Here is a 26,320-nt window from a genome sequence, read left to right on the forward strand (position 1 = left end):
AAGCACTTCCTGGACAAAGCATTGATGAATCAACCCAGAAAAAGGATTCTCATATTCCAGGACTTCTTTTTGTACAATCCAAAGACTGGCAGCTGGTATTTATCTTTTCCCTTCAAGGGTTGGGGGTTAGTGCTATCAATAAAGACAATTTTGATTATAAACCCAACTGTATTTGTACAAAACAGTAGCATTAGCTTATCCCTCCCTGCCTTAAATCCTAATGCCTTCTTCTCTTACTTACTGATACATGTCATTTGCTTCCTTTTTTTCCTTCAGAATAGGGCATTTAAAATAATAGTTAGTATTATTGATGTGAATCCATCTGTTGTTTTAAATGCATTTTCCTGACCTTAAAAGAGTAAGAATCTTTCCACTGTAAACTTCCATATTGCTTCAGGATTTGCTGGTCAAGGTCTATGAAAAATGCCTTGGGGATTTTGAATGGAAGTGAATTTCTCAAGACTTGAAAAGGAAGCCTCTGAGCCCATAACCTTTATAATCACTTTTGTCACTATAGCAGCTAAACACCACAATCTTAACACTTTGACTTCTACTTGCCCTTCATGTTTTGTCTCCGTCAGTGATATTTTGATGCTATCATATGCCATATACCAGTGTCCCATTTCCTTCCAGCGTCTGTTTCTCAGCATGTGAACAACTCAGTCTCAGAATTCCATTTGGAGGTCTGTTTTCTGCAGCTAGTCCTGATACCAAGTACTCACTATTAACAGGGGTCACTACAGAAAACAAAGAGCACCATCAAACGTGTAATCAAGAAGAAGACTATTTACAACAGTAGGATTAGGACTAAGGGAAGGCAACAAAGGGCAGTGAAACATGCAAGATGTAGCAACAGTGAAGAGACTATTCTAACCCTAGTCCAGAAGGACAAATGGTGATGTCATCACCAAACCCCAGAGAAAGTAAATGCAGTTTTAGAAAACGTTGAGCCCAATAAGCTCTGTAACCTTTGGTAAAATAATGCAAACATCCCTTGTGACCCTCACAGAGAGGAAGACAGTTGGTTAAGCACTCTGTCTTCACCTAATGCTGACCTACTCTTGGTGCCTGCCATTGACCAAATCTAACTGGATGTCAGAGAGCACAGGAGCCTTATGATGTCTCTATACAACTCAGCTTCTTAGAACCCATAGGAGATAGAGAAGAATGAAAGGTGTAGGTGAAGAAGCAAAATAAGATACCCAGCACAGCCACATCCCCACGAGGGCAAATTTCTTTATGTCTCTAGAACTTCATATCTCCGTTGATACTCCAGAGACAAGCATCAACAATAATTGATATTGTTGTTATATAAAAATCATATTCAAGTACACAAGAAAACACCAGGATTCCAATGAGCAAAAGGGTAAAAGAAAGACAATTTACAAGAGGAAATTCAACTAGAAATGTAAAATAAAATTGGCTATTTGTTGCCAATCAAATGAAAGCTTTGAAGTGACTCAGAAAAATTGAAGCAGTTTGAGTAAAGAGTGGAGAGGCAGCAGATTACTTAGTGAGTATTAAGGAGCAGCATAGAAGATGGTACATGATATATCTGCATGGTCAAAAAAATTAAAATAGGACATTGAAGACAGAGGAAATCAATGGCTAGAAAAGGCAATGGGAATAAAGGAGAAGATCTTGCTTCCTGGTTTCATAGTATCAGAATGGGGGAGTGAGTAGACTCCCATGAGAAAAGATCAAGGGGCATGCAGCCATCAGGGAAAATCCACAGTGCAGATAAAGCAAGGAGGAAGAAAGACAGTTCTAGTAAAAGGGAGAACATCAATATATGATGTTTCTTAGGAGTAGAAAAAGAAGGCCAAGAGGAATCAGGGAGAGAATTATAAGAGATCAGCAAGGGGACAGGGTTAGATTTGGTTTGGTTTGAAAACATACAGTAAATATGATGTCTGTCCCTGGTGGTGTTGGTGGAGTAAGAAGGAGGGAGAGAAGGAAGAGATAATATCATTTTGTCTGTGCTCTAAGCTGTACTTACATATGAGACTATTTCCCTCTCTTCTTTTCAAACCTTACTGGGGTTGTTTTCTCTCAAGAAAACTAAAACAGGAAAGTTAATTAATCTTGTTCTGAAGTTGTTCACTATACACATACCTATATCTGTAGAGAAATCCTTGGGAATAAGGTAATTGGCATATATTCTATTATTTAATGCTTGAAAAATCTCCTCCACTAACCAGTTTCCCTATAGACAGGCACAAGCACATAGGTAAGAAACAATAAATAAAATGTCCTCTTTAATTTGTAACTTAACAATGCTGAGAAAACTTTACAGCCTTCATAAGGAAGTGAGTTCCAGGAAAATCTAGGAGACGTTTCTTAACCAATCTATAAAGGCATTAGTAATGACAGGATGTTTCCTGAAAGTGTAAATTCCCATTGAGGATTTGTTTTTAATTTCTGGATTCCTGGAGCCAATGAAGGTAGTGTATGTTTATGAAATATCAGGAGACATAAGTTAGCAACTGTTCACATGCAAAAAACTTCTTGGAATTGCGGCATTCTCTGTGACAACATATGACATCAGGATATGTCCTGTCTATCCTGTATATCACATGCCAGGAGCACTTTTTTTTTCCTCTGTGGGATGGTTGATCTTGAGCCTGCAGAGAGCAAGCTGGCCCCAGATTTCTCCAAGTCCACATTTCTTTGCCTCCAATATTTACATGTCCAAAGATAAGGAACTATAGACATGCCTTTGTAGAAGGGATCAGGAGCACTTTTTAGGAACAGAAAAAAAATGCTGGAAATGACTTTTCATTTGAACTAATCCAAGCTTTCTCTAAATATAAGCAAACTCCTGGTCATTTTCAGTTAGTACCTCTCCTCAAGTTCAACCTCTTCATGACAAACCTCAGCATCTCAGGAGATTTAGCCATGGTCTGAAATTCTCTTCCATAGATTGGTTCCCTATAACCTGTTTGTCTCAGTTTGCTATCCTGTTTTTTTCGCTCCATTCCCAGGCTGAGCTTCTTGCTTCTGTTCTGTAGACATTATATTCCTTCTCTTTGGTACCCAAGTAAACCCAGACTACTCCATACAGAGGAAGGTCCATTTTTGTCTTATAGCCCTGGATACAGACTCAGCAGAGAAGACCATTCTTCATTTTTGGAATTCTGCATCTCAGATGTTTCCTCTTATTTTTTTTTCTTCTACCTTTGAACTTTTTAGTTCATCAACACCCCATTAGTCTATTCCCCTACTTAAATCAGGGAACTTATACTTCCCAATCTCATTCAGAGATTCGAAACATATATATTGATACAGGAGACCTAAGAACAGCATGTCTTGGGCGTTGGGGAAACAGGAAGGTGAGAAACTTTCCGACTGGAAGCACAGCTCCTTTTCTCCCTTCCATCCCCTACTTCCATCCTATGTGTTTCTGGAAACTTGTTGTAGATGAATCTGCCTATGACTTTGTGATGTGCTGAGAAAACGAACTCACGGCTCCTGTTAAAAAGTGCACATGACAATAACAAGTGTTGGGAAGGATGTGGAATAACCAGAACTCTTATTCATGGTTGGTTGGAATGCATAATTGTGCAGCGTCTATGGAAAAGAGTCTGGCATCTCCTCGAAATATTAACCTAGAGTCACCATATGACCGAGTGATTTCATTGATAGGTATATACCCAAAAGAAATGAAGACATATGCCATGGAAAAAAAATGTACATAAAAGGTCAGAGCATCATTTTCATAATAGCAAAAAGATAGAAACAACACAAATGTCCATCAACTTACGAATAAAGAAAATGTGGTCTATTCATTCAATGGAATATTAGCCAAGAAAAGGAATGATGTACTGATTCATGTGACAACATGGACGAACTTTGAACATAATACTGGTGAAAAAAGAGCCTCCCATCACAAAAGGACAAGTACCGTATGATTCCATTTATATGAAATGTTTACAAGCGACAAATCCACAGAAACAGGAGGTAGATTCATGGTTTCCAGGATCTTGAGAGAGGGAAAAAGGAAGTACAAGGTTTCTTTTGGAGGTAGTAAAATTGTTGTGGGATGAGATCATGATGGTGACAGCACAACGTTGTGAATGTACTAAAAATCACTGAAGTGTACAGTTGAAAATAGTGAACCTTATGGTATATAAATTGTATCTCAATAAAAAGGGAGTCCACAAAACAGTTCCCTACTCTGGTAGTGATGGAGATACTGGATTAAATGGCCTTGGACAACAATACTCTCCCTGGCCATAGACATTCCTCAGATTACAAGATATTCCAGAAGAAACACTGGAACGAGTCTGAAGGCAGGTGCTAAATGGTAGGATCACCAAGAAATGTTGTGACCCTAGCAGCTCAAACAACTTATTTTTCTGCTTCATTTTTAAATAAAAAATTAGAAAGCTGCCATTCAAAATAGCTCCTGTTTGTTTCGATTTTTCTTCTCCGTGTCGGCCTGTTAACTCAGTATATTAGTCTGTTTTCATGCTGCTGACAAAGACATGCCTGAGACTGGGAAGAAAAAGAGGTTTAATTGGACTTACATTTCCACATGACTTAAGAGGCCTCAGAATCATGACAGGAGGTAAAAGATACTTCTTACACAATGGCAGCAGGAGAAAATGAGGAAGAAGCAAAAGCAGAAATCTCTGATAAACCCATTGGATCTCATGAGACTTTTTAACTATCACGAGAAAAGCATGGGAAAGACCAGCCCCCATGATTCAATTACCTCCTCCTGGATCCCTCTAACCACAAGTGGGAATTCTGGGAGATACAATTCAAGTCAAGATTTGGGTGGGGACATAGCCAAACTATATGACTTGGCAAGGTCAATAACTTTCTCACTGACCCTAAGCAACAGAAAACATCTGGGATGGTTGCAAGGGGCACTGGTAGGATCACTGCCAAAGCAGAGCATGCGGGAGAAGGCAATGGAATCCTGTTCTCCATAGTATGCTATGAGATACTCAAGCACACTTCTTCAGTATCTCTTTGGACTTAGAACTATGTTCCTGGTTCTACAGAAAAATTGCTAAGGAAATTCATGAGATGACAAAAACTTTCAGAACTGAAAAACAGGAAATGTAAGCTTTTTAGTTGTTTGGTGTTCAACGTATGCCTTAAAGACAATTCAACATCCAAGAAAAGAATGTTCTCTTTTTTGTTGTTTTTTACAGCTGGAGTAGTATGCAAAGGGATGGAGTTGAAATGAATGAGAGGAAATTGGAATTCTAAACTTATTCTCGCTGGTATTAGAAAGGCACCCACATGCATTTCGAATGAGCCAGTGGTTGCTGATTTGCATTTTTCCCCATAGATTAAGAAGGAAATACAGTGGTAGAACAGTAATCCTGTCCTTTGTCATATATTTTCATACTCACAAAGGTGAATGTTAGCCTGCTTGCGAAATCTGAAGCTGAGTAACGAAATACCAACCGCAGAGCTGAGAGAGGCGGCAAGAGGAGAGGCATAAATTCAGGATCTCACCGTTCATTCCACAGACACGCACAGGCTCCCTGCCCACCTCTGTTTCCTCTAGGAACACAGGTAAGTGCTTCAAGCAACTCCAGCTTAATAATATAAATTATTTTTTACCATAATAATGATACTATGTTCTATATTGTGCATTTCCTTCATTCTGACTGATTATATTTTACTTATTCTGCCGGGGCAAAATTAAAATACCTATTTCATCTGATTTGTCCTTTATCTAAATTGCTTATTTCCATGTAAGCAAAAACACCCTTAGGAACACAGAAGGAGAGCATCTCACAGCCACAGAGCCTTGAAGGAAACATCAGGGATGTCTCTTAAGAGCTGGTTGGATGTGATCCACAGAGGTTTCATCTTAGCAGTCATTATAAAGACTTCCTACTTAGCCCTAGTGTAGCCAGCAATGAAGGAAAGATAAAGATGGTCTATTACTTATTTACAATAGTCTTTACAAACAGTAATCTTGTGAGTCTTCTAATTATGAGATTAATATATTTAATATATGCACATTGTAGAAAGCTTAAAACATTAAAAAGAAAGAAAAACTTTGTCAAAATCTCACAACCCAGATATGTCATTTTCTTTAAGAAAATTGTACTATAAAATGACACTCCATTTATGAAAGTCATTCTGAAAGGAATTTGATGCTTTTCCAGGAGTACCAGATCACATCAGGTTCACCATGAAGTCCCTCAGTGAGGCCAACACCCAGTTCTTGTTCGACCTGTTCCAACAGTTCAGAAAATCAAAGGAGAACAACATCTTCTATTCCCCTATCAGCATCACATCAGCATTAGGGATGGTCCTCTTAGGGGCCAAAGGAAATACTGCACAACAAATTAACAAGGTAGGTATCAGCTTCATTACGCTGACCTGTTGCAGTTTTTCTCTGTGGTTCTGTCGGCTAGCACGCAGATGGTAACAGATCTGGTGGCCTGATGGGTAGCACAGGGGGCTGAGCAGGAATTCCCATTACTGTGAGACCACTGACTTAAACAGATCTTTTGAGTAAAGTTCTCTTGTCCTGCTTCCTGTCTCTTCCAGGTTCTTCACTTTGATCAAGTCACAGAGAACACCACAGAAAAAGCTGCCACATATCAGGTGAGCCACAGAGTACTTTGGTTCAGCTTCAGATACCTGAGCAGATCATAGTTTAAACCTGGAACTTCACAGAAACTAAGAAACGGCCGTTTTTAGGGGAAATCCTGGACAAAAAGATTCAGACATACGGAGCGATTTGGCAATTCATGGCACATAATTATTATTCCACATTTTTGTGTTACTGAAAGACAGCACTGTACTTCAGAGCATAGGTCTGGGCCAGGATAGGCTGTGTTCAAATTCCAGCTTTGCTCTTCACAAATGATGAACACAGGCAGGACTCAATGCTTGGAGTCCCAGTGACATCATCCCAGAAAACAAAGGGTAATAAAAAATCTGACTCAATACATGCAGATACATGGAAACATTTGCAACAAATGCCTTGCCCATAAAAAGTCATAATAAATGTTATTATTCTTATAAAATAGCTATAATATACTAATTGCAATAATGCTGCAAAATAATTTAATTTTAATTGAGTCACTAATGAGATTAAGAAGAATAAGCACAAGTCCAGTATATTTTGGAAAATGATTGCTATGGAATATATTGGTTTAGAGCCTTAATAGTGCAAAATGCTTTGCTGGAAAGTAGAAGGTTCTAGATTTAAACAGGCTTAGGTTCTAAACTTGGCACTTCTAATGTATGTCTCTATAAAGAGGTTTGGGTTTTTTTTTTAATTCTCTGAGCTTTCTTGTTTTCATTCGAATTGAACTAAAGACTTAAGAGTTACCCACGTAAAACCCTTAGCCAAGTACCTGGCACACACTGTTATTATGTGCAGAGAATGACCATCATGAAGAAAGTGCCATAGATCAGTCAATGCGTCTTACAAGGTGATACCACCAAGAGGTATAACAGGGGTTCCTGGCATAATCTATTTAAAATATCCAAACTTCAGCATACTCACATACTTGATGGTTGTTAGAAGTGAAATATGGTCCTTGCTCTTAAGGAGCTGAGAGTTTAACTGGACCTAACCATTTAAACCAACAAGGGGAAAATCCAGTGGTAGACAGTGCTGTAGCTTTAGTTCAGAAGAGAAAAGATTGGAGTACATTAGAGCAGGAAGAATTTTCTGGAAGAAGTCAACCATAATGTGTATTTTGAAGGGTGTTTGAGGTGAAATACACCAAGTATCAGGGAATAAGCACAAAGGTGATCATTGAGACTACTAGCCTTTAGGGATTGATCTAACACACTTAGCATGGGTTTAGTATTTACATTGATACACTAATTCAATGAGCTCCTTTTCTGACATTTGAAGGTTGATAAGTCAGGAAATGTTCATCAGCAGTTTCAAAAGCTTCTGACAGAATTAAACAAATCCACTGATGCATATGAGCTGAAGATCGCCAACAAGCTCTTCGGAGAAAAGACGTATCAATTTTTAAAGGTAAATTTCACCTGGCCTACGAACCTTTCATCTGCAGCCTGGTGTCTGTGTCTCTGACCGGCCACGTGGAAGAGAGCTAAAGCACAAGAGTCTGACTGACGCAGGTGGGGAGCATTTACTCAGAGTGCATTAGCTCCATTTCCACAAGTCTCCCCCACTGGAGTGTCCCAGACCCCGACAATATATCAGGGAAGTGTGGATTTAGGGATAATTTTGCAATTAAAGAGGAGGAGTTTGGGCAGCAGCGAGTAATGAAACACCATCAATGGACTGGCACTGACTCAGTCACATAGTATACATCTTGGTGGGAAATGTATGGCTAATGGGATATTATTGGAATGGGCAGGCTTGGGTGAATTCCTCGGGATAGTTGAGGAAGTACCAGGAAATACTGAATGTATAGCATGAAAGATAAAAACAAAGGTCAGAAACATCATGGTTGAAATTACTGGTGAGAAGTCTCAGAAGCAATGAATCTCCTTCAGGGAAACCTGTTCTGCAGTTTGCAAACCACAGCCTCTTCTGCTTCTGCCTTTTGCCAAATGATACTGGCCTTCAGAGACCCCTTTCTTGCACCAGCCTACACTCTCGTTTCGCATTATCTGCATGGCACCTGTATAAAAACATGCATGGACAGGAGATACTGCATCTTTTCAGGGTCTGGATTCAGCTTATTATAATTGTAAATCACTAAATTTGGTAATATATAGTTACATAAATTACTCTTACTTCCTACTTTCTTCCTTCTTATCCCAAAGGAATATTTAGATGCCATCAAGAAATATTACCAGACCAGTGTGGAATCTGTTGATTTTGTAAAAGCTCCAGAAGAAAGTCGAAAGAAAATTAACGCCTGGGTGGAAAGTCAAACGAACGGTAGGAGAGCCATCTATTATAGAAACACCTTTGAGAAACCTATGCGAGTGAGCCCTGTGCCTGACACTGCATGAGGGACCGGGGATAGGGATTGAGATGGGTTTGCAGGGAGGGCGGAGGAAGGCAATGCAGGTGAAGGACTTGTCTACGTGAATATGAAGAGAGCCTAGGGAAACCAAAGGGGAAATCACAGGAAGCCAATTAGATGGAAACACAGCTGGAGAATTATTTGCACATGTCCCTGGATGATAATAGCTTTGTGGATCCTCTGTCTCTGCTCAGGCCCATTTTGAGATCATATTCTTTTCTTTAAATCGGAGCCAATTGTTTAGGATGAATATTTAAAAGAAAACATTAGAAATTGTCTCCCTTCTCCTATGCTAATTGGGAAACAAGCAGCTTTCCAGTAAATCACCCTTTTGCCATCTGAGCTGGAGCTGCCTGGACCACATCTCTGTCCACACGTTCTGCGGGGATTATCACAGCTGTCTTCCCCATCAAGGACAAAGAGCTGAACAAAGTCTAGATAATATAGACATCTATTCTACCTTCCACCTCTCATTAAAGGCCAAACTTACTGCAACTCAACATGAGACTCAATAGGAAGATACCCCAGGAAGTAATGTCTGACAGCACAGGGCGTGTGTTTCATACCACAGAGCTCATATCACTTGTCCTAAAAAGCAATCAGGGCCTACTTCCTCTGAATTGAGACCACATAGTTAAAGAAAAAAAAAAGCAGGAAGAGGCGAGAGGGAGAAAGGAAAGAGATATGTTGAAAGAGTAGACAAAATCAGTTTGTCAGTATTCCATGTCAGATGACTGGAGTCACTCAGAGACAGAGAACCTGAACTCCTTCTCTACCACAAGAAGTGATGTCTTCATCAAGGGTAACTTTATCCAGCTAGAGCCTTGAGGAAAGCTGCATCTGGTGAACCATTCGTCAGTAAGTCTAATGGTTTAAAGATCAAAGTCAGTGAGTCTAAAGTAGGGATTTGGGTGAATAATTAATAATCAGTCACGAACATTTGCGAAGCATCTTCCAGACAAACCATTTGTACCTTGTGTAAAAAGATTCTTTAAAGCCAGGCACAGTGGCTCACGCCTGTAATCCCAGCACTTTGGGAGGACAAGGCAGGTGGATCACCTGAGGTCGGGAGTTCGAAACCAGCCTGAACCAAATGGAGAAACCCCATTTCTACTAAAAATACAAAATTAGCCAGGCGTGATGGCACATGCCTGAAATCCCAGCTATTCAGGAGGCTGAGACAGGAGAATTGCTTGAACTTGGGAGGCAGAGGCTGCAGTGAGCTGAGATCACACCATTGCACTCCAGCCCGGGCAACAAGAGCGAAACTCTGTCACGAAAAAAAAAAAAAGACTCTTTTATTCTTTCCCTTGCAGAAAAAATTAAAAACCTATTTCCTTATAAGAGTATTGACAGAGACACCACATTGGTTCTTGTGAACGCAATCTATTTCAAAGGGCAGTGGGAGAAGAAATTTAATAAAGAAGATACTAAAGAGGAAAAATTTTGGCCAAACAAGGTATTCTCTATATTTTCTTTATATAACGTAATATATTAATATGTGGAATGTTAAATTTAAATATTTCTGATGGAAAGTACCATGACAAGTAAAAAATAAAAGTTTTCACGTCTGTTATTTTGTTTTAGTCTTCTAACTTTATTTAGTTAGGAATACCAGAAGAAACTATGGTCTCTAACTCATTAAATTCCTGGGTTATTTTTTAGATGAAGGATGTGTTGATATCTCAGTAATATTTTCGTTTTTGTCTTGTGTCTCATTCGGTATTTGTTGGACACATTGATTTATTGCAGGATACATACAAACCCATACAGATGATGAGGCAATACACGTTCTTTAATTTTGCCTTGCTGGAGGATGTACAGGCCAAGGTCCTGGAAATACCATACAAAGCCAAAGATCTAAGCATGATTGTGCTGCTGCCAGATGAAATTGACGGTCTGCAGAAGGTAAAAGCTTGCATCTACAACTCTTCCTTCTACTCCCTGACTTTTTCCTAAGATATCAAGTTTAAACAAGGTAAAAGCTTGTGACCAAGTTGCATCAAAATAATGAAAAATTCAAAATGAGGAATGATGACTCCGCTTCATATTACAAATATTTTAGTATAGGGCCTGACACGAACTGAAGGCTTAATTAATTATTAATTTATTATAGTTACATGCATTGGATATCAATTTGATGATATTATTATGCAGCAATTTAACCTTAACTGGGAGAAACACATAGCAATGTGAGGAAAGTTTATAAATACACCAAGCAAAAAAGGGAATAGAAATTTAGGGTATATACTAATCGCAATGTGTACTAAGTAATGTATACAGGAAAATAAGAAGAGCCTATTAAAAACTGATACATGTAGTAGGCTGTTGGCACAAGAAATAATGAAAGATAGTTCATTGTGTACAAAACAGTGTAATCATATTTTTACATATGTAGTATACATTTGTATACAGACATATACACATTACATGTATGTGAAAACATGATTCTGTTTTTATATACCTACGTACATACATATATATACACACATATACACATATAATCAAACATGTTTATATATTAAGGACTCATTTTGCCTATTAGAATAATATCTAATGAAATGAACCTTCTGTATTTTACATTTATTGCCAAAATAAAGATTCTCCATATAGTCAATTGATTGTTAAGCTGTATTAGAGATCTTTACTTAATCATATCAGTTTCTTTTTTCCATTTGTATAGCTTGAAGAGAAACTCACTGCTGAAAAATTGATGAAATGGACAAGTTTGCAGAATATGAGAGAGGCGCGTGTGAATTTACAGTTACCTCGGTTCAAAGTGGAAGAGGCCTATGATCTCAAGGACACATTGAGAGCCATGGGAATGGTGGATGTCTTCAGTGATGCAGACCTCTCAGGCATGACTGGGAGCCGGGATCTCGTGGTATCTAAAGCTCTACACAAGGCCTTTGTGGAGGTCACTGAGGAGGGAGCGGAGGCTACAGCTGCCACCGGGGTAGTAACAGAATTACAATCAGCTCCTTCAACTAATGAAGAGTTCCATTGTAATCACCCTTTCCTATTCTTCATCAGGCAAAATAAGACCAACAGCATCCTCTTCTTTGGCAGATTCTCATCCCCTTAGACTCAATTAGTCCGTCACTCCTTTTGGCAAAATGTTCACCCACAGTCGTTCTGGTAAACTGTTTGCTGGCAACAAGAGATCCTCTTGACTCATATTTCTTTTCAATCTCATAGTCATCATCAAGAATTTAATGATTGAAATAGCATGCCTTTCTCTCTTTCTCTTTATAAACACACATATACTTACTTTTTCTTCCAGAAAAATTATCCTTGAGGAAAAATCAAGATATTTTAATACTCTATCTTCTAAATTTGATACACAATTCTGTTTGTGACCTGTTTTAGATGAACCAAACCAAATCATACTTTCTCTTCAAATTTAGCAACCTAGAAACCCGTATTTCTTTTAATTTAGGTGATACCTGAAATCCTTCTTATGTTTCTAAATTTTGTGATTCTATAAAATACATTATCAATAAAATAATGACTTACTTAAATAATTTTTGCCTCACCTTTTTCTCTCAGTATAGGGGAAGTGTCCAGTTACATACAGGAAAAATAATTTAGAAATATATTAATCATGTAGAAAGGAACATTCAAAACAAGAGTGGTTCATGATGAGCCTGGAGTAGAAGGCAGATCCCAAACATGAGGAACCTTGTAAACCACATTAGGAACTTTCTATTTTACGCTAAAAGGGATAAGAAGCTCATTACAGGTTTGTTTGTTAAAGAGGGGCATAAAATTATCATATCTGCATCTTGAAAATACATCTCTGGCTACTCTGACATCAATAGATGAGAGGAATAAACAGTGTGGTTACTATATATAAATTAGGAAACCATTTGAGTATTGGGAGTGGAAATGGAGAGAAAGAAACAGCCTGGAGGAATTATTTAGTAAGTAATAGCTGCAGTAAGACATCCAGGTTTCTGACCTAGCCAATTGGTTGGATGGAAGAAAATGTTATTGTTGTTGTTGTTTGAGACAGATTCTCGCTCTGTTGCCCAGGCTGGAGTGCAACGGGGTAATCTTTGCTTATTTGCAACCTTTGCCTCCCAGGTTCAAGCGATTCTCCTGCCTCAGCCTCCGGAGCAGCTGGGACTACAGGCGTGTGCCACCACTCCCAGCTAATTTTTGTATTCTTTGTAGAGACGGGGTTTCGCCATGTTGGCCAGGAAGGTCTCAATCTCTTGACCTAGTGATCTGCCTGCCTCAGCCATCCAAAGTGCTAGGATTACAGGCGTGAGCCACCGTGCCTGGCCAACATTGTTGTTTTTGAAAGAGAAAAAGATCATGGGTTTATATATGTACTTGTTGAATTTGAGGTACTTTTAAGATTCAAATGGATTTGCCTGGCAGGCACTTGAAGATATTAGTCTAAATCTCAGAAACAGAATATGATCTGAAGCTCTAAATTTGTGATAGTCAATATAAATACTCTAGAGTTACTGGGATAAATATGGTAACTGTAGCTAAAAGCAAAGATAAGATCCTAGGGAGAAAGGATAAAGTTAGAAGAAAGAAGAATCTGTAATCGACCTTGAAGTATACCAATATGTGTAAAACCAGGAATTGATCATTTTTATTTTCTAGAAAGTAGCTTTTCTTAGGGTTCCAGAGTTACTCCCATAGATTCTTCCCAGTCACTACTGAGTCCCACCTGGTTTCATAAAACATGAGTTTTTGAGGATTTGAGCAAGGTTGAAATTTTCTTCAGCAAGATTCAGCAGTCCAAGATCAAGGCAGAGAAAACAAATATTTCCCCACTTAACTATGAGACTTGGTCAAGTTGTCGAGGAAATTGACAGACTAGCCAGAGAGTAGATAACATGAACAATCTGTTCAGTGAATGCAGCTGGGGAAAGAAAGCAAAGAAGGATGTGGTAGTCTTGAAGAATAGATGTGTATTACATCACTTAATGAGGTCAAATAAGGATGGTATTGAGTTTATGAGAAATATGAAGAGATCAGAAGTTTCGGCTAGGACCTATGATTTTGAAGTATACTTTAAAATGATACATTGTAAGGAATTATAAAGCTCTAATTCTGTCAAATAGATGAGAATTAATTTCTAATGATTCAATGAAGCTGAAAATGGTAGAGTGGAAACTTTTGAAGAACTGATTGTTAGAATGACTTTAGACCATATCTTTCAACTATTAATTTTTCTGGGTTTAGAAGAAGGGACTTTAGAATAATGAAAATGCTAAGACAAAAGCTCATAAGCATTAGAGTTTTATAGAGTATAGGGCACAGTTGATATTTTGTTATGAGAATTGAAACATTTACTTATATTCCAGCCAGAAAACCAATTACACCTGCATTGTGGCCATCTGCGAAAGAAACCGAAGGGAAAGCCACAGTTTTTGTTTTGATTTTTAAAATAATGAATTAAAATCTGCTGAACAAAACGGCATATGAGTCCACGCTGATATACAATAAATGACTAAATTAAAAGCTTAATAAGAAAGGCAAAATTTAAGTGCTTTCAAAACTTCTCCCCACGGAATACCACTTTGTACGCATTATGGTGGCCAAAAATAAAATTTAAAATACTGGACTATTGTAAGTTTTGAAAAGAATATGAAGCAGTTGGAAGGCTCACACACTGCTAATGAGAATACAGAAGGTGCAACCACATTGGAAAACAGTCTTAAGTCATTGAACTCCACACTTAAATTTTATTTTAATTAATTATGCCTCTATAAAGCTGACCCAAAAAAGGAAAAAGAGAATTGTCCAAAACACACAAATTTAGGTGAAAAAATAGTCTTCATTAAATACTGGTTTTAAATGTTCTTTTAATTGATAAAAACTATATACATTTATCTTATACAGCATGTTTTGAAACATGTAGACACAGTGGAATGAGTCAGTAGAGCTAATTAATATATGCATTACCTCACATAATTTTTTTGTGGTTAAAAACACTGAAAGTCTAGTCTCTTAGCAATTTTCAAAAATAAAATGAATTAACTATAGTCACCATGTTGTACAATAGACCTCCTGAACTTACTTCTTCTATTTAACTGAAATTTGTATCCTTTGACCAACATCTCAATTCCTTCTCACTCCCCGGCTCCTGGTAACCACCATTTCATTCTTTATTTATATGAGTTCAACCTTTCTAGATTCCACATATAAGAGAGATCATAAAATATTTGTCTTTCTCTGCCTGGCTTATTTCACTCAACATAATGTTCTCCAGGTTTACCATGTTGTCATACATGACAGGGTTTCCTTTTTTTAAAGGCTAAAGGGTAAGGATTCTACTGTCCACGTATATAACACAATTTCCTCATCCATTCATTAGTTATTAGATACATGGTTTGATTCCATATTTTGATTATTGTGAATAATACTGCAATGAATATGGGAATAAACATATGTTTCCAACACAACTGCTTTTATTTCCTTTGGAAACATACTCAAAAGTGGAATTACTAAATCATATGGTAGTTCTGTTTTTAACTTTTTGAAGGACCTTTATGATCAAAGAAACTTTATTATGTTTTCCATAATGTCTGCTACCTGCCTGGAGTTCCTAGGCATAATCCTCCCCTGCAGAGGGCCCTTCAACTGGGCACCAGTTGAGCTAAGTCGGGAAAACCACACTTTGTTTAGTATATGCTCCCTTCATTTTCCATAATACCATCACCCACTTTGAGGGGGTAGGGAGAGGTTGTATTGCCATTGAGTTGAAGGGAATTATAACAAAGGATGGTGGGGAAAGGGGACTAAAGCTGAGGGTAAATGTGATTTTTCCAGAAGGCACTCAGGAAGTTAAATTATTTCATAGGAAATTCTTCATGGGTGTGCCATGTTCGCTAAGGTCACTCTCTATCCTTTGATCTTTCTTCCAACCTTCTTCTCACCACACCTCTCAAAAAAACTCTGCTACTTGTCCACAAGGGTTAGCCTTATCCCAAGATTACTTCCCTAACCGCAGCAGTACCTTTTCCTTAGGATATTGAAGGGCAGAGGAGCTCTTCCTGCACACACTGGTGGAGTGAACAATTGCCTTTGCAAGTCCCCCAGAGCTGTGTGGGGAGAGGGTTCAACACTTAAAACCGTACAGAGGAGTCCGGAGTGGACAGCCTTGGTCCAGTCCCCTTTGAAGTATTCTGACCCACACAAGCTATAGACCCCCCATCTTCGTGTTTCTATCACTGAGTGTGTTAATATCTTTTCCTAATCTCATGCTTTCAGACTGTGTCCCCTCAGGCCTCACAAAATGAGAAACAGACCCCATCCACATGATCACTGTCTGAACCACCCTGCAGCCACCTCTTGTGAAATGATGGGATGCCGTTTTTAACTAAAGACTATCCTTGACTTAGTGTGGGGAAAAATGAGAGAGAAAGGGTGGGTTACGTATCTTTTGGCGGAGGAGAAGGGGAGCCAAAAGGGAGAGGCGCATTTTACTTTTTCACCCAAAAGGACAACGGGACCAACAAGTCAGATCCGAGTGCCCTGCTAGACATCAGAGTGGGACAGGACACTGGGAAGATGCAAGCTCTGTGTCCTTGGAAGTACATGATGAGAAGGGTATCATAGAAAGGTTGACATAGAAAGGATTCCTGTCTTTTAAGAGAAAACTCAATGTCTTTCTCTTTACCTGACCTTTAAGTCAGTCTGTACTATTTAAGAATACAAGTATGAAGTTCAAGTTGGATTTAGCTGACTTGTGAGGGAGGGAAAAATGATAAAGATAAGAGGGTTAGGGATCTGGAAGTGAGAAAGACACAAAACAGACCATACCACACTGGCTTTTTTTTTTTTTATTCTTCAGCTTACAGCAGAAGAGGTGATTTATTGTATGGTTGTTACACTTGGCCACAAGTAAACACAGAAACAGTCCAGAATGTCACAGGTACAGGGCAAAAGAACAACATGGGCTGTTCTGGTTATGAGCAAGGTGGGTCTCAGAGGTGATTGGCAATCGGATGGCAATGAAGTTCTAGATCCACTGAAACAAGCTCTAGCCAGTAGCATGCAGTCCCACTTGTCCCAGCATCCCCAGCGCCTGGGGTCCCATGTTTCTGCTCCTGTGGCCTCCACGGTGCCACAAGCTAGCGGTTTACTTGGACCTCTGCCTCATCTTTCTTCTTTTGGGCTTTAGCCTGTGCATTCGCTTCTTCCTCCACTTGGCTCTCATGGTGCAGAGGTTTCTATGGGGGAAAGAGAGAAAGGCTACAGTTAGTTTGCTGTGATAATGGTAAGTGCAGAGGTCAGATGTCAATCATGCCACACTGTTGAAGGGAGAAGCTGTCGTTATGGGTGTGTGTGTGTGTGTTGTGTATATGTTGCCTAAGACAGATGTTGGTAGGTGGGGCTGGGTAAAAAGACTATTGAGAGATGGTTAGCTAGAGAGAAGGAAAGGGCCTTGTTGTGAGAGCAAGGGCCAAAGAATAAGCCCCCTAACAAGCTGGGGAAGCCATGGGTGTGTAGAATCTGTGAACACTCTGGGAAGGGAGACTGACTGCCAGCGGCCTGGGCACTCAGGCCCAGAGAACAGAGGAAAGTCCAGAGGGAGTTGCTCCATAAAAGGCTATAAAAATGACCTCACCTAGGAGGAGGACATTTATCACAGGGACTGGAGAGAGACAGTGCATTTTGTAGAATCAGCTTTATTAAGGTTTAATTTATATCCAGTAAAAGTCACAGGAGGGGAAGAGGGAATGGGGAGTTATTACTTAATGGGCACACAGCTTCTGTTTGGGGTGATAAAAGAGTTATGGAAATAGTGGTTGCACAACATTATAAGTGTCATGAATACAACTGAACTATACAGTTCATGGTTAAAATGGCAAATTTTATGCTATATATATTTTACCACAATAAAAAGTCACCAAATAATCAAAACATAGAAAATATTCATTATCCTCAAAAGTTTCCCTGTGCTACTTAGCAGTCAACACTTTCCCCATGCCTGGCAGACACCAATCTACCTGTTGTCATTGTAATTCTGCTTTTTCTAGAATTTCATATAAGTGTAATCATAAAGTATGTAGTTCTTTCTGTCTGGCCTCTTTCACTGAACATATTTCATCCATGCTGTTGCGTGAATCTGTAGTTTGTTTCTTTTTAATTGTTAGGTGGTATTTCATTGTATGGATGTACCACAGTTTGTTTATCCATTTCCAGAAAATGGACATTTGATTTGGGTTACTAACTTTTTGTTTTGTTTTGTTTTTTGAGATGGAGTCTTGCTCTGTCACTCAGGCTGGAGTGCAATGGCACGATCTCAGCTGCAACTTCCACCTCCTGGGTTCAAGCTATTCTCCTGCCTCAGCCTCCCGAGTAGCTGGGATTATACACACCCACCACTACACCCAGCTAATTTTTGTATTTTTAGTAGAGATGGGGTTTCACCATAGTAGTTAAGCTAGTCTTGAACTCCTGACCTTAGGTGATCCACTGCCTTAGCCTCCCAAAGTGCTGGGATTACAGGTGAAAACCACTGCACCCAGTCTACTAAGTTTTTTTTAAAAGCCAACCTGGATTAAATGCCAGGCTGCCAAGGAGGGAGATCTTACTGTTACATAAGGATGAGGTACAAATGCTGGCTACAGACGGATATGAATAAGGGCCCATAGACCAGCCCTATGTGTTTTCTTATGACAACCTAACATCTTGAACCATGGTCTGCAGAGAACCTCCGGATCTTAGATTTTCCTGTTCGCAGTTCTAGATTTTATTCTGTGAGCCATGCCCATGTGGGGAGCACTGTGACTGAGAACCTAAGTTGAAAGTCTTCATGAATACTGTGGAGCAGCAAAGACATTCTCCTTTTGTGCCTTGCTTTCTACATAACTTCCATGGCAGCTGCATGGGGATCCAAGATGGACCACCGGAAGCTTCATATAACATACCATATTACAATATATTTAACATAATATAATTTATTATACACTGTGTCATATAATTTAATATAAAATATATAGTCGTATCACTTGCCTGCAGACCTGATGCTCTTATTCTTGCATAAGAAAAAAAATAGGCCGGGCGCAGTGGCTCACACCTGTAATCCCAACACTTTGGGAGGCTGAGGTGGGCAAATCACAAGGTCAGGAGGTCAAGACAATCCTGGCCAACATGTTGAAACCCCGCCTCCACTAAAAATACAAAAATTAGCTGGGCATGGTCGCACATGCCTATAGTCCCAGCTACGCAGGAGACTGAGGCAGGAGAATCACTTGAACCCGGGAGGTGGAGGTTGCAGTGAACTGAGATCACATCACTGTACTTCAGCCTGGTGACAGAGTGAGACTCCATCTCAAAAAGAAAAAAAAATCATAGCTGGGCGTAGTGGCTCACGCCTGTAATCCCAGCACTTTGGGAGGCCGAGGCGGACAGATCATGAGGTCAGGAGTTTAAGACCATCTTGGCCAACATGGTGAAATCCCGTCACTACTAGAAATACAAAAATTAGCTGGGTGTGGTGGTGCATGCCTGTAATCCCAGCTACTTGGGAGGCTGAGGCAGGAGAATAGCTTGAATCCAGGAGGTGGAGGTTGCAGTGAGTCGAGATTGCACCACAGCACTCAAGCCTGGGACAGAGTGAGACTCTGTCTCAAAAAAAAAGTATATGTTTAGAGTTATCATTTATTCAAAATGAATCTTTTCCTTTTCCTTCCTCCATAAAGGACTCTGTCCCCTGGCTTTGATGTCTCAGAATATATCTTCAGACTCTACTACAGGCACCTTGCCTTTAGGAGTCAGGTATCTGGTTTCAGAATTTTGTTGTCACACCTCACTCTTAATCCCACCTCCTAACCTGTGCTGTGAGCTTCAGGTTTTAGACTATGCTTGTTTCCCCTGAGTGACCCTGGGTGAGAGGAAGGACAGTTAGCTTCTTGCCTATTCCTGACACATGGGCCACAGGCCCCAAATGGCAAGCCTGGTCACCTTGCAGATTTTCTCCAGGGTCTTTGGTGAGAGGCTGGTGGTATTTAATGAGAGACTTCTCAGCCTCAGGCTTTAGCTGTACCTTCCAGTGGCCCCAGGTGGCCTTGAGCACCCAGTGATGAATGCCCAAGGCCTCTGCCCAGCCATTTCTTGTTGCCCTGCATCCCCCAAACTCTGGTGGCCAAAGGAAACTACTCACCCTGGTCTGGGCTGTTGCTCCTATGAACATTCACTAGCAGTGCTTTTAGTTTCCTTTCTCCTACAGATGTGCTCAAATCAAGATATGAAATCCAGACTAGGAGGAAGGATAGCATAGGATTGGTGACCACGGCAGACATCTGTTGTTTTTCTCTCCCCAATACCAGTCTCACCTCCTTCTACTGTTAATGGCATTCTTTTCTTTGAAACTTTTATTTTAGGTTCAGGGGGCACATGTGCAGGTTTGTTATATAGGTAAGTTGCATGTGATAGGAGTTTAGTGTACAGAGTATTTCATCATCCAAGTAATAAGCATACCCGATAGGTAGGTTTTTGATCCTTACCCTCCTCCCATGCTTCACTTTCAAGTAGGACTTGCTGTCTATGGTTCACGTCTTTCAGTTGATGTGTACTCAGTGTTTAGCTTCCTCTTACAGGTAAGAAAATGTGATACTTAGTTTTCTCTTCCTGCATTAGTTCGTTTAGGAACATCCGTGTTGCTGCAAAGGACATGATCCTCATCCAGGGCAATATAGCAAGACCTCATCTCTAAAAAATTAGCCGGGTGCAATGGTGTGCACCTGTAATTCCAGAGGCTTAGTAGGCTGAGGAAGGAGGATTGCTTGAGCCCAGGAGCCCCAGACTGCAGTGAGTTATAATCACCTGGGCGATAGGGTGAGACCCTATCTCTGAAAAAGAGGGAAAAAACAGAGGGGGGGGGGCTAATTAACCTGATTCAAATAAGGTGACTGTTTGAAAGGGGAGGGGAGATGTTTTGACTCCCCCCACCTTAAATACTTGTCTTACATGCAAAACTGGCTTCCTGTATCTGGCCAGAAGACTATAGAGCAGTCCAGATGTTTTGGACTTCTAACAACGACCGATAACAAGAACAAAAATCTCACTGATAAAGACCTTTACAGTCTTCAGATATTACTCCTATTGAATTTTAGAAGTAATACATGTATAGCTTTACAGTCTTCAGATATTACTCCTAAAATTCAATAGGAGTAATATCTGAAGACCCCTGCTAAGCATTGATGGAGAAGAAATAATTTTTTTCTGTTGATATCCTGAAACTTCCATCTAAATAGTTTAAAAATAATCAGGTCAAGACTGGCTTAGAGGAAGGCATTTCTAATTTAGGTGAGGTTCTAAAACAATCAGTTAAGTATAAACCCATGGATCAAAGTCTGACTTCCCCTAGACCTTGGTGTGGATGTCAGGAAGAGAATAGCTCTGGGGCTTTACCTGTGCCTGCCATTTGGAGACGCCCCGGAAAGCACACTGCTCTGGGCAGAGAACCCCCTAAGAAAAGAGATGGTCCTTTGCTTCTGCACAAAGGCTAACATGGCCCCTGATGTTGTGTGCTGGTTGCTAAATGTTGAACAAGTCACCAGAAACGGCATCTTCCCAAAAGTCATGGAGGCCTTTGTCACTAAGGAAAGAGAGAGAGAGAGAGAGAGAGAGTGTGTGTGTGTGTGTGTGTGTGTGTGTGTGTGTGTTTCTTTGAGACTGAGTTTCGCTCTGTTGTCGGGGCTGGAGTGCAACGGCGCGATCTTGGCTGTAACCTCCGCCTTCCAGGTTCAAGCTATTCTCCTGCCTCAGCCTCCAAAGTAGGTGGGATTACAGGCACGCGCCACCATGGTAGGCTAATTTTTGTATTTTTTCAGTAGAAACAGGCATTCACCATACTGACCAGGCTGATTTCAAACTCCTGACCTCAGGTGATCCACGGGCCTCGGCCTCCCAAAGTGCTGGGATTACAGCCCTGAGCCACCGCGCCCTGCGGGAAAGTGGCTATTTTAGGAAGCAGGTTAAGAACATGTTTCGCTGGGTCACATTATTCTGTGTGATGAGGCTCACAGAGAAGGACCCCACCCTTACTCCAAAGGCCTTTGAAACCATTTCTGGAAAGGGCAGGGTTGGTTTCACCCACTGCCCAGCGTCTCTCCCTACTGCCTGTGCCAACTTCCGGTCCCTCACCTCATCGGAGTTCAGGTTAAACGCGGAGCTCCAGTTTTTCAGCCCCTCCTGGAGCTCCACGATGTCCACCACGCCGCCCCCGCTGTAGCCCAGGTCTTCGAAGACGATCCCGTAGCGGAAGTAGTCGTCGTCATTCTGGCAGGCCACCGCCTCCAGCACGAAGCCCTGCAGCCAGCGCAGCATGGCCGGGTCGGGAGGCTGCTGGGACCGCTCGGCCCGCTCGCCCACACCGCGGCACTCGCGGTCGCCTCCTCCACGCCCGGCTGTGCAAGGCAGGAGGTCCCGGCCGGCCGGCCGTCGCTTCCGCAACTGCCTGGCGGAGCCTCAGCGGGTCGGAGTCCAAGCAGGCCAAGCCACCCGCGCCTGCGGGCTCTCGGGCGCCGCGGAGCGGACCCTCGGGGGAACCTCGGGGGAACCTCGGAGCGCCCCCTTGTGGGACCCCTGGCCGAGACGCCAAGCGACTGTTGAGGCGCCAAATGTGAGTTCAGGTGCCAGATGTGGCGGCGTTGGGTTCCCAGGACCGCTGGAGGGGCGGTCGACGCGGGAGCCGAGGGACCTTTGAGAAAAGGGAGCGCATTCCCCAGGTGGCGTCCAAAGGGCGCTCGCGGATGTAAGATTCTCCCGGCACAGACTCAGTGCCTGCCGGAAGATCACAAAAGTGCAGATCACAAAGTCAAGAAATCGAGACCATCCTGGCCAACATGGTGAAACTCTGTCTCTATCAAAAATACAGCAAATCACACTGCCACGTATGCACCTATGCAACAACCTTGCATGTTTTTCACATGTACCCCAAAACCTAAAATGCAAAAAAAAAAAAAAAAAAAAAACTTAAAAAAATAAAATAAAATAAAATAAATTAAAAAAATACAAAAATTAGCGGGGTGTGGTGGCACGTGCCTGTAGTCCCAGCTACTCGGGAAGTTGAGGCAGGAGAATCGCTTGAACCCGGGGGGCAGAGGCTTTGGTGAGCTGAGATCATGCCACTGCACTCCAGCCTGATGACAGAGCAAGACTCCATCTCAAAAAGAAAGAAAGAATCTAGAAAGCACTGTTGTGAATCAGCAATGGGGACAAGGTCAAATATGCTGTGTGTTGGGAACAGGTTTAACTAGAGCATGACCGGTACATATTGCTTACTTATTCTAGCAGTTTTTTGCCTGGGGATGGCTTAGTGTTCCTTGCCATCGCCTCTCAGCAAACAATATATACTCCATCACACACACATCAAGACCTTCATGGCCCTGTTCCTTTCAATACATGGGAAAACTAAATGAAAACAAAAAAAAATAGCATTAGGTTTACAAGACACCCCAAAATATACGTTCACACATGTTTTCAGGGGATATACGCAAATGATTTTGATCACTTGATACCTTGAAAAGAGCTCTTGTGGGACACAATGATATTGGTAAGTGACAAGTATAAAACGAGTCTTCAGTGACATTAAGGAAACAAATCAACCCACAGATAGAGGAAGAGCTTTGCACATAGGGATGTGAAATGGTCTTAAGTGTAATGAAAAGCCAAGATGCTGCCTCAGTCAGAGAAAAAAAATCAACATAATAATGGGATACATCAAGGAGAATACTGAGCCAGGGGAGAAAATATTTTTAAAGATAAATTATTCATTAACTTTTCAACAGGTACAGAAACAAAAAATGCAGAACCCAGAAGATATCATGGCAGTCTTAAAGTTTGATATCTTTCATTTGTAGAAAAGCCTTAAGATCTGTTTTAACTTAGAGAAGGTGGAGTGACTTCCTGACTACCACTAAGAAAATGTAACTTCTTGGGAAACTATCTCTACCTTGATGATTTTATACACACACGAGATGAACAACAAGGAATATGCTTAGATGTATTGAGAAAGAGGTGAGTCTGCAGCACTGTCACAGAGGTGCACAAATACTGAGAGACTGCCGAGGAAATGGTCCCCATCAGTGACTCTCAGGTGAGAACAGGGGGCTTTGGGTTTCAGCACAGCCTGGGCAGTTGGAATGCAGGGCTCCTGAGATTCCATGACAACCCCACCTTCTCATAATTCTATTATTGCCACAGCAAACGGTTACCTGGCACACTGGCTGAGACCTCCCTCACTCTTGTCAGAGGCAGAGCTACAGGCAGTGCCTTTGGCTCTGAGCTCAGGCAACGTAAATACTGTTTTTGCTGTTAAGGATTCTAAACTGCTGTGAGGTGTCGATTAAGTTCTTCGCAACCGTAAGTCAATTCCAGCTGTTGTCATCCCTCAGTCCTGACTAAACCTAGTTGATTTCACTAGTTTTTGATCCATCATGTGCTTGGGTTTCTTCTCCCCAGTCCCTGTTTGAACTCTCCTGCCACAAACATCAGCATGGTGGTAACTGCCGCACATTTGTCCCATGACGGGGCAGAGATGAATATTCTAGAAATCAACTGGAGATTACAAGCTCAGCTGGCAGAGAGCCAACAGCAGTTTGAAGACCTCAAGGAGAAATTTCTGATAATTCAAGCTACTGCCTACTCTCTGGCCAAGAAGCTGAAGAAATACAGTAAGTTCTATAGAGTCACCATCACAGAAGTGATGAGTCAGCACCTGTCGTCTCTGTGAGATACTGAAGAGTCTCTTCATCAAAATTAATTTCATCCTTCCCTTAGTTCTAGGAAAACAGAAATGGGTATTTTAGCTTCATTATGTTAAGGATGGTAAACAGAGGCACAACGTATTTAGCAACTTTTCCACGTTAGCAGTCCGATGTGAGGTGGGACTAGAGTTAAAATCCTACTTACTGACTTCTGATACAGGCACAGAACCACTTGCTTTTCTCAGCAAGATGCTCAATCATGTTTACCAGAATGCTCTCTGTACCCTAGAAGATCCTGCAGACAAATAACATCTAGTCTGTTGGTCTAAATGCCTGGAAGTAATGAACTGCCATTCTGTTTAAGCTTCTTTGGGCCCAATAGGCAAATCTCTCTTCAGGGAACCCCAGGGGAAACATGGCGACAGTACAGAGTACCTGCTCTAAGGAGCTTAAAGAGGAGACTGCTCCTAAGAGTAACGGTGGCATCCATAAGTGACAGCATGAAGAGCAGGGAGTACCCTGGGGAGAGGGAAGTCCTGCTTCCTGGGGCACAGGCTCTTTTTCTAAAGAGGAAGAAAGACGGCACGTAAGGCATTGGGGAGGTAGCAGTGCCGTGTGCAGAGCAGGGAGCCTGGGCCAGTCTCCTGGGCCCCATCCAAGTGGCCTGTCTTCTCTGTGCCTCAGTTTCCTCATCTGTTCATTGGGTACTATAATAACGCCTACCTCTGTAAACTGCTGCAGTGAATTACATGACGTGTTTTTTCTAAATCTCCTAGAACAATTCTTGGCACAGAGTAAACACTATCTATTAGTTCTCCATCCTACTGTTTCTAACTTAATTCAAATGTTATTAGTATTTGGTCATATTTCTATGATGACCTCAGGGTCTTATGCCTCATATTTCATGCAATTATATTCAGATATGAGTTTTTAAATCTTTGACATATATGTGCTTGAAATTCCCAGTACCAGGGAATCCATGAGTCCCATCGTCCTAAGGGCCTTTCCTACTATACAGGATATCACTGCTTTATGCCCCAGTAGAGTGTTTGACAGGAGAGGCTGCAAGGCTTGCAAAAGTGTCCCAGGATTCAGAGCCAGACCTCGGGGGCTATGAATTCTGACTCTGCCTCATCCCAGGTGAATCATCCTGTCAAGTTACTCGATGTGTCAATGAGTTTCTTTTTCCCCATCTCTAAGTTGGAGAGTATCAGATGCCAGCAAGTTGGGAGGTTGATAATAAAAATTGAAAACAATCCCTCACTACAATCTGGTACTGGGGATGCTTTTGTCCTTGGGATAGACACTGCCACCTGCCCTGCAGGCAGTGACCACACCAGTATGTCCAGCCTTCCACTGAGGCAGGCATGACTGTCTCTTCTCAGAATGTGAAGAGGAAAAAGACATAGACTCCGTGCTGAGGGATGAAGTGCAGTTCATCAAGGAGGAGCTGGCAGAGAAGCTCGGGCAAGCTGAGGAGCTCAGGTGAGCAGACGCCATGGGGACAGGCAGGTGGGCAGGGGTGTGATCTCTGAAGTGCAGCAGTTCAGCTGGGAGAAGCAGGAGCTAAGCTGGGCCAGGACAAGGGCAGGCATTTACATGGCAGGCACATTTCACACAAACACTCATAAAACAGGACAGTAATCTTAGCAAGTTATGGGTTGCAGTTGTTTCTTGAGCTTTGTTTTCTCT

The 26,320-nt window shown here is 41.3% G+C and overlaps 2 protein-coding genes and 1 non-coding gene across 4 annotated transcripts in view; 2 read left to right on the plus strand and 1 right to left on the minus strand.

The window, feature by feature from the left end:
- Positions 1-26,320, plus strand: part of LOC135276019 (neuroblastoma breakpoint family member 1-like) — a 171,992-nt gene that overhangs the window by 58,246 nt on the left and 87,426 nt on the right. Inside the window, exons 7-8 of the mRNA XM_064378935.1 lie at positions 24,384-24,595; positions 26,014-26,113. Coding sequence (XP_064235005.1) covers positions 24,384-24,595; positions 26,014-26,113 — 312 coding nt within the window. The remainder of the gene's footprint in view (positions 1-24,383; positions 24,596-26,013; positions 26,114-26,320) is intronic.
- Positions 2,600-2,730, minus strand: LOC135276152 (small nucleolar RNA SNORA38). Its single transcript, XR_010343716.1, has one exon. It is a non-coding gene; the product is annotated as a small nucleolar RNA SNORA38 (small nucleolar RNA).
- Positions 5,484-12,464, plus strand: LOC105712042 (serpin B3). Of its 2 annotated transcripts, none has more exons than XM_012444975.2 (8): positions 5,484-5,535; positions 6,138-6,328; positions 6,526-6,582; positions 7,850-7,978; positions 8,737-8,854; positions 10,259-10,401; positions 10,695-10,850; positions 11,626-12,464. In XM_012444975.2, exons 2-8 carry the CDS (start codon positions 6,164-6,166, stop codon positions 12,025-12,027), a joined length of 1,170 nt encoding a protein of 389 aa, XP_012300398.1. In that variant the 5' UTR covers positions 5,484-5,535; positions 6,138-6,163; the 3' UTR covers positions 12,028-12,464. The 2 variants fall into 2 exon arrangements, with proteins under 2 accessions (XP_012300398.1, XP_012300399.1); XM_012444976.2 differs by having other exon boundaries at positions 5,488-5,535; positions 10,758-10,850.

The sequence above is a fragment of the Aotus nancymaae genome, unplaced genomic scaffold, assembly GCF_030222135.1.
Source record: "Aotus nancymaae isolate 86718 unplaced genomic scaffold, 86718_ANA_hifiasm-v0.15.2.pri h1tg000020l, whole genome shotgun sequence".
Classification (NCBI taxonomy): domain Eukaryota; kingdom Metazoa; phylum Chordata; class Mammalia; order Primates; family Aotidae; genus Aotus; species Aotus nancymaae.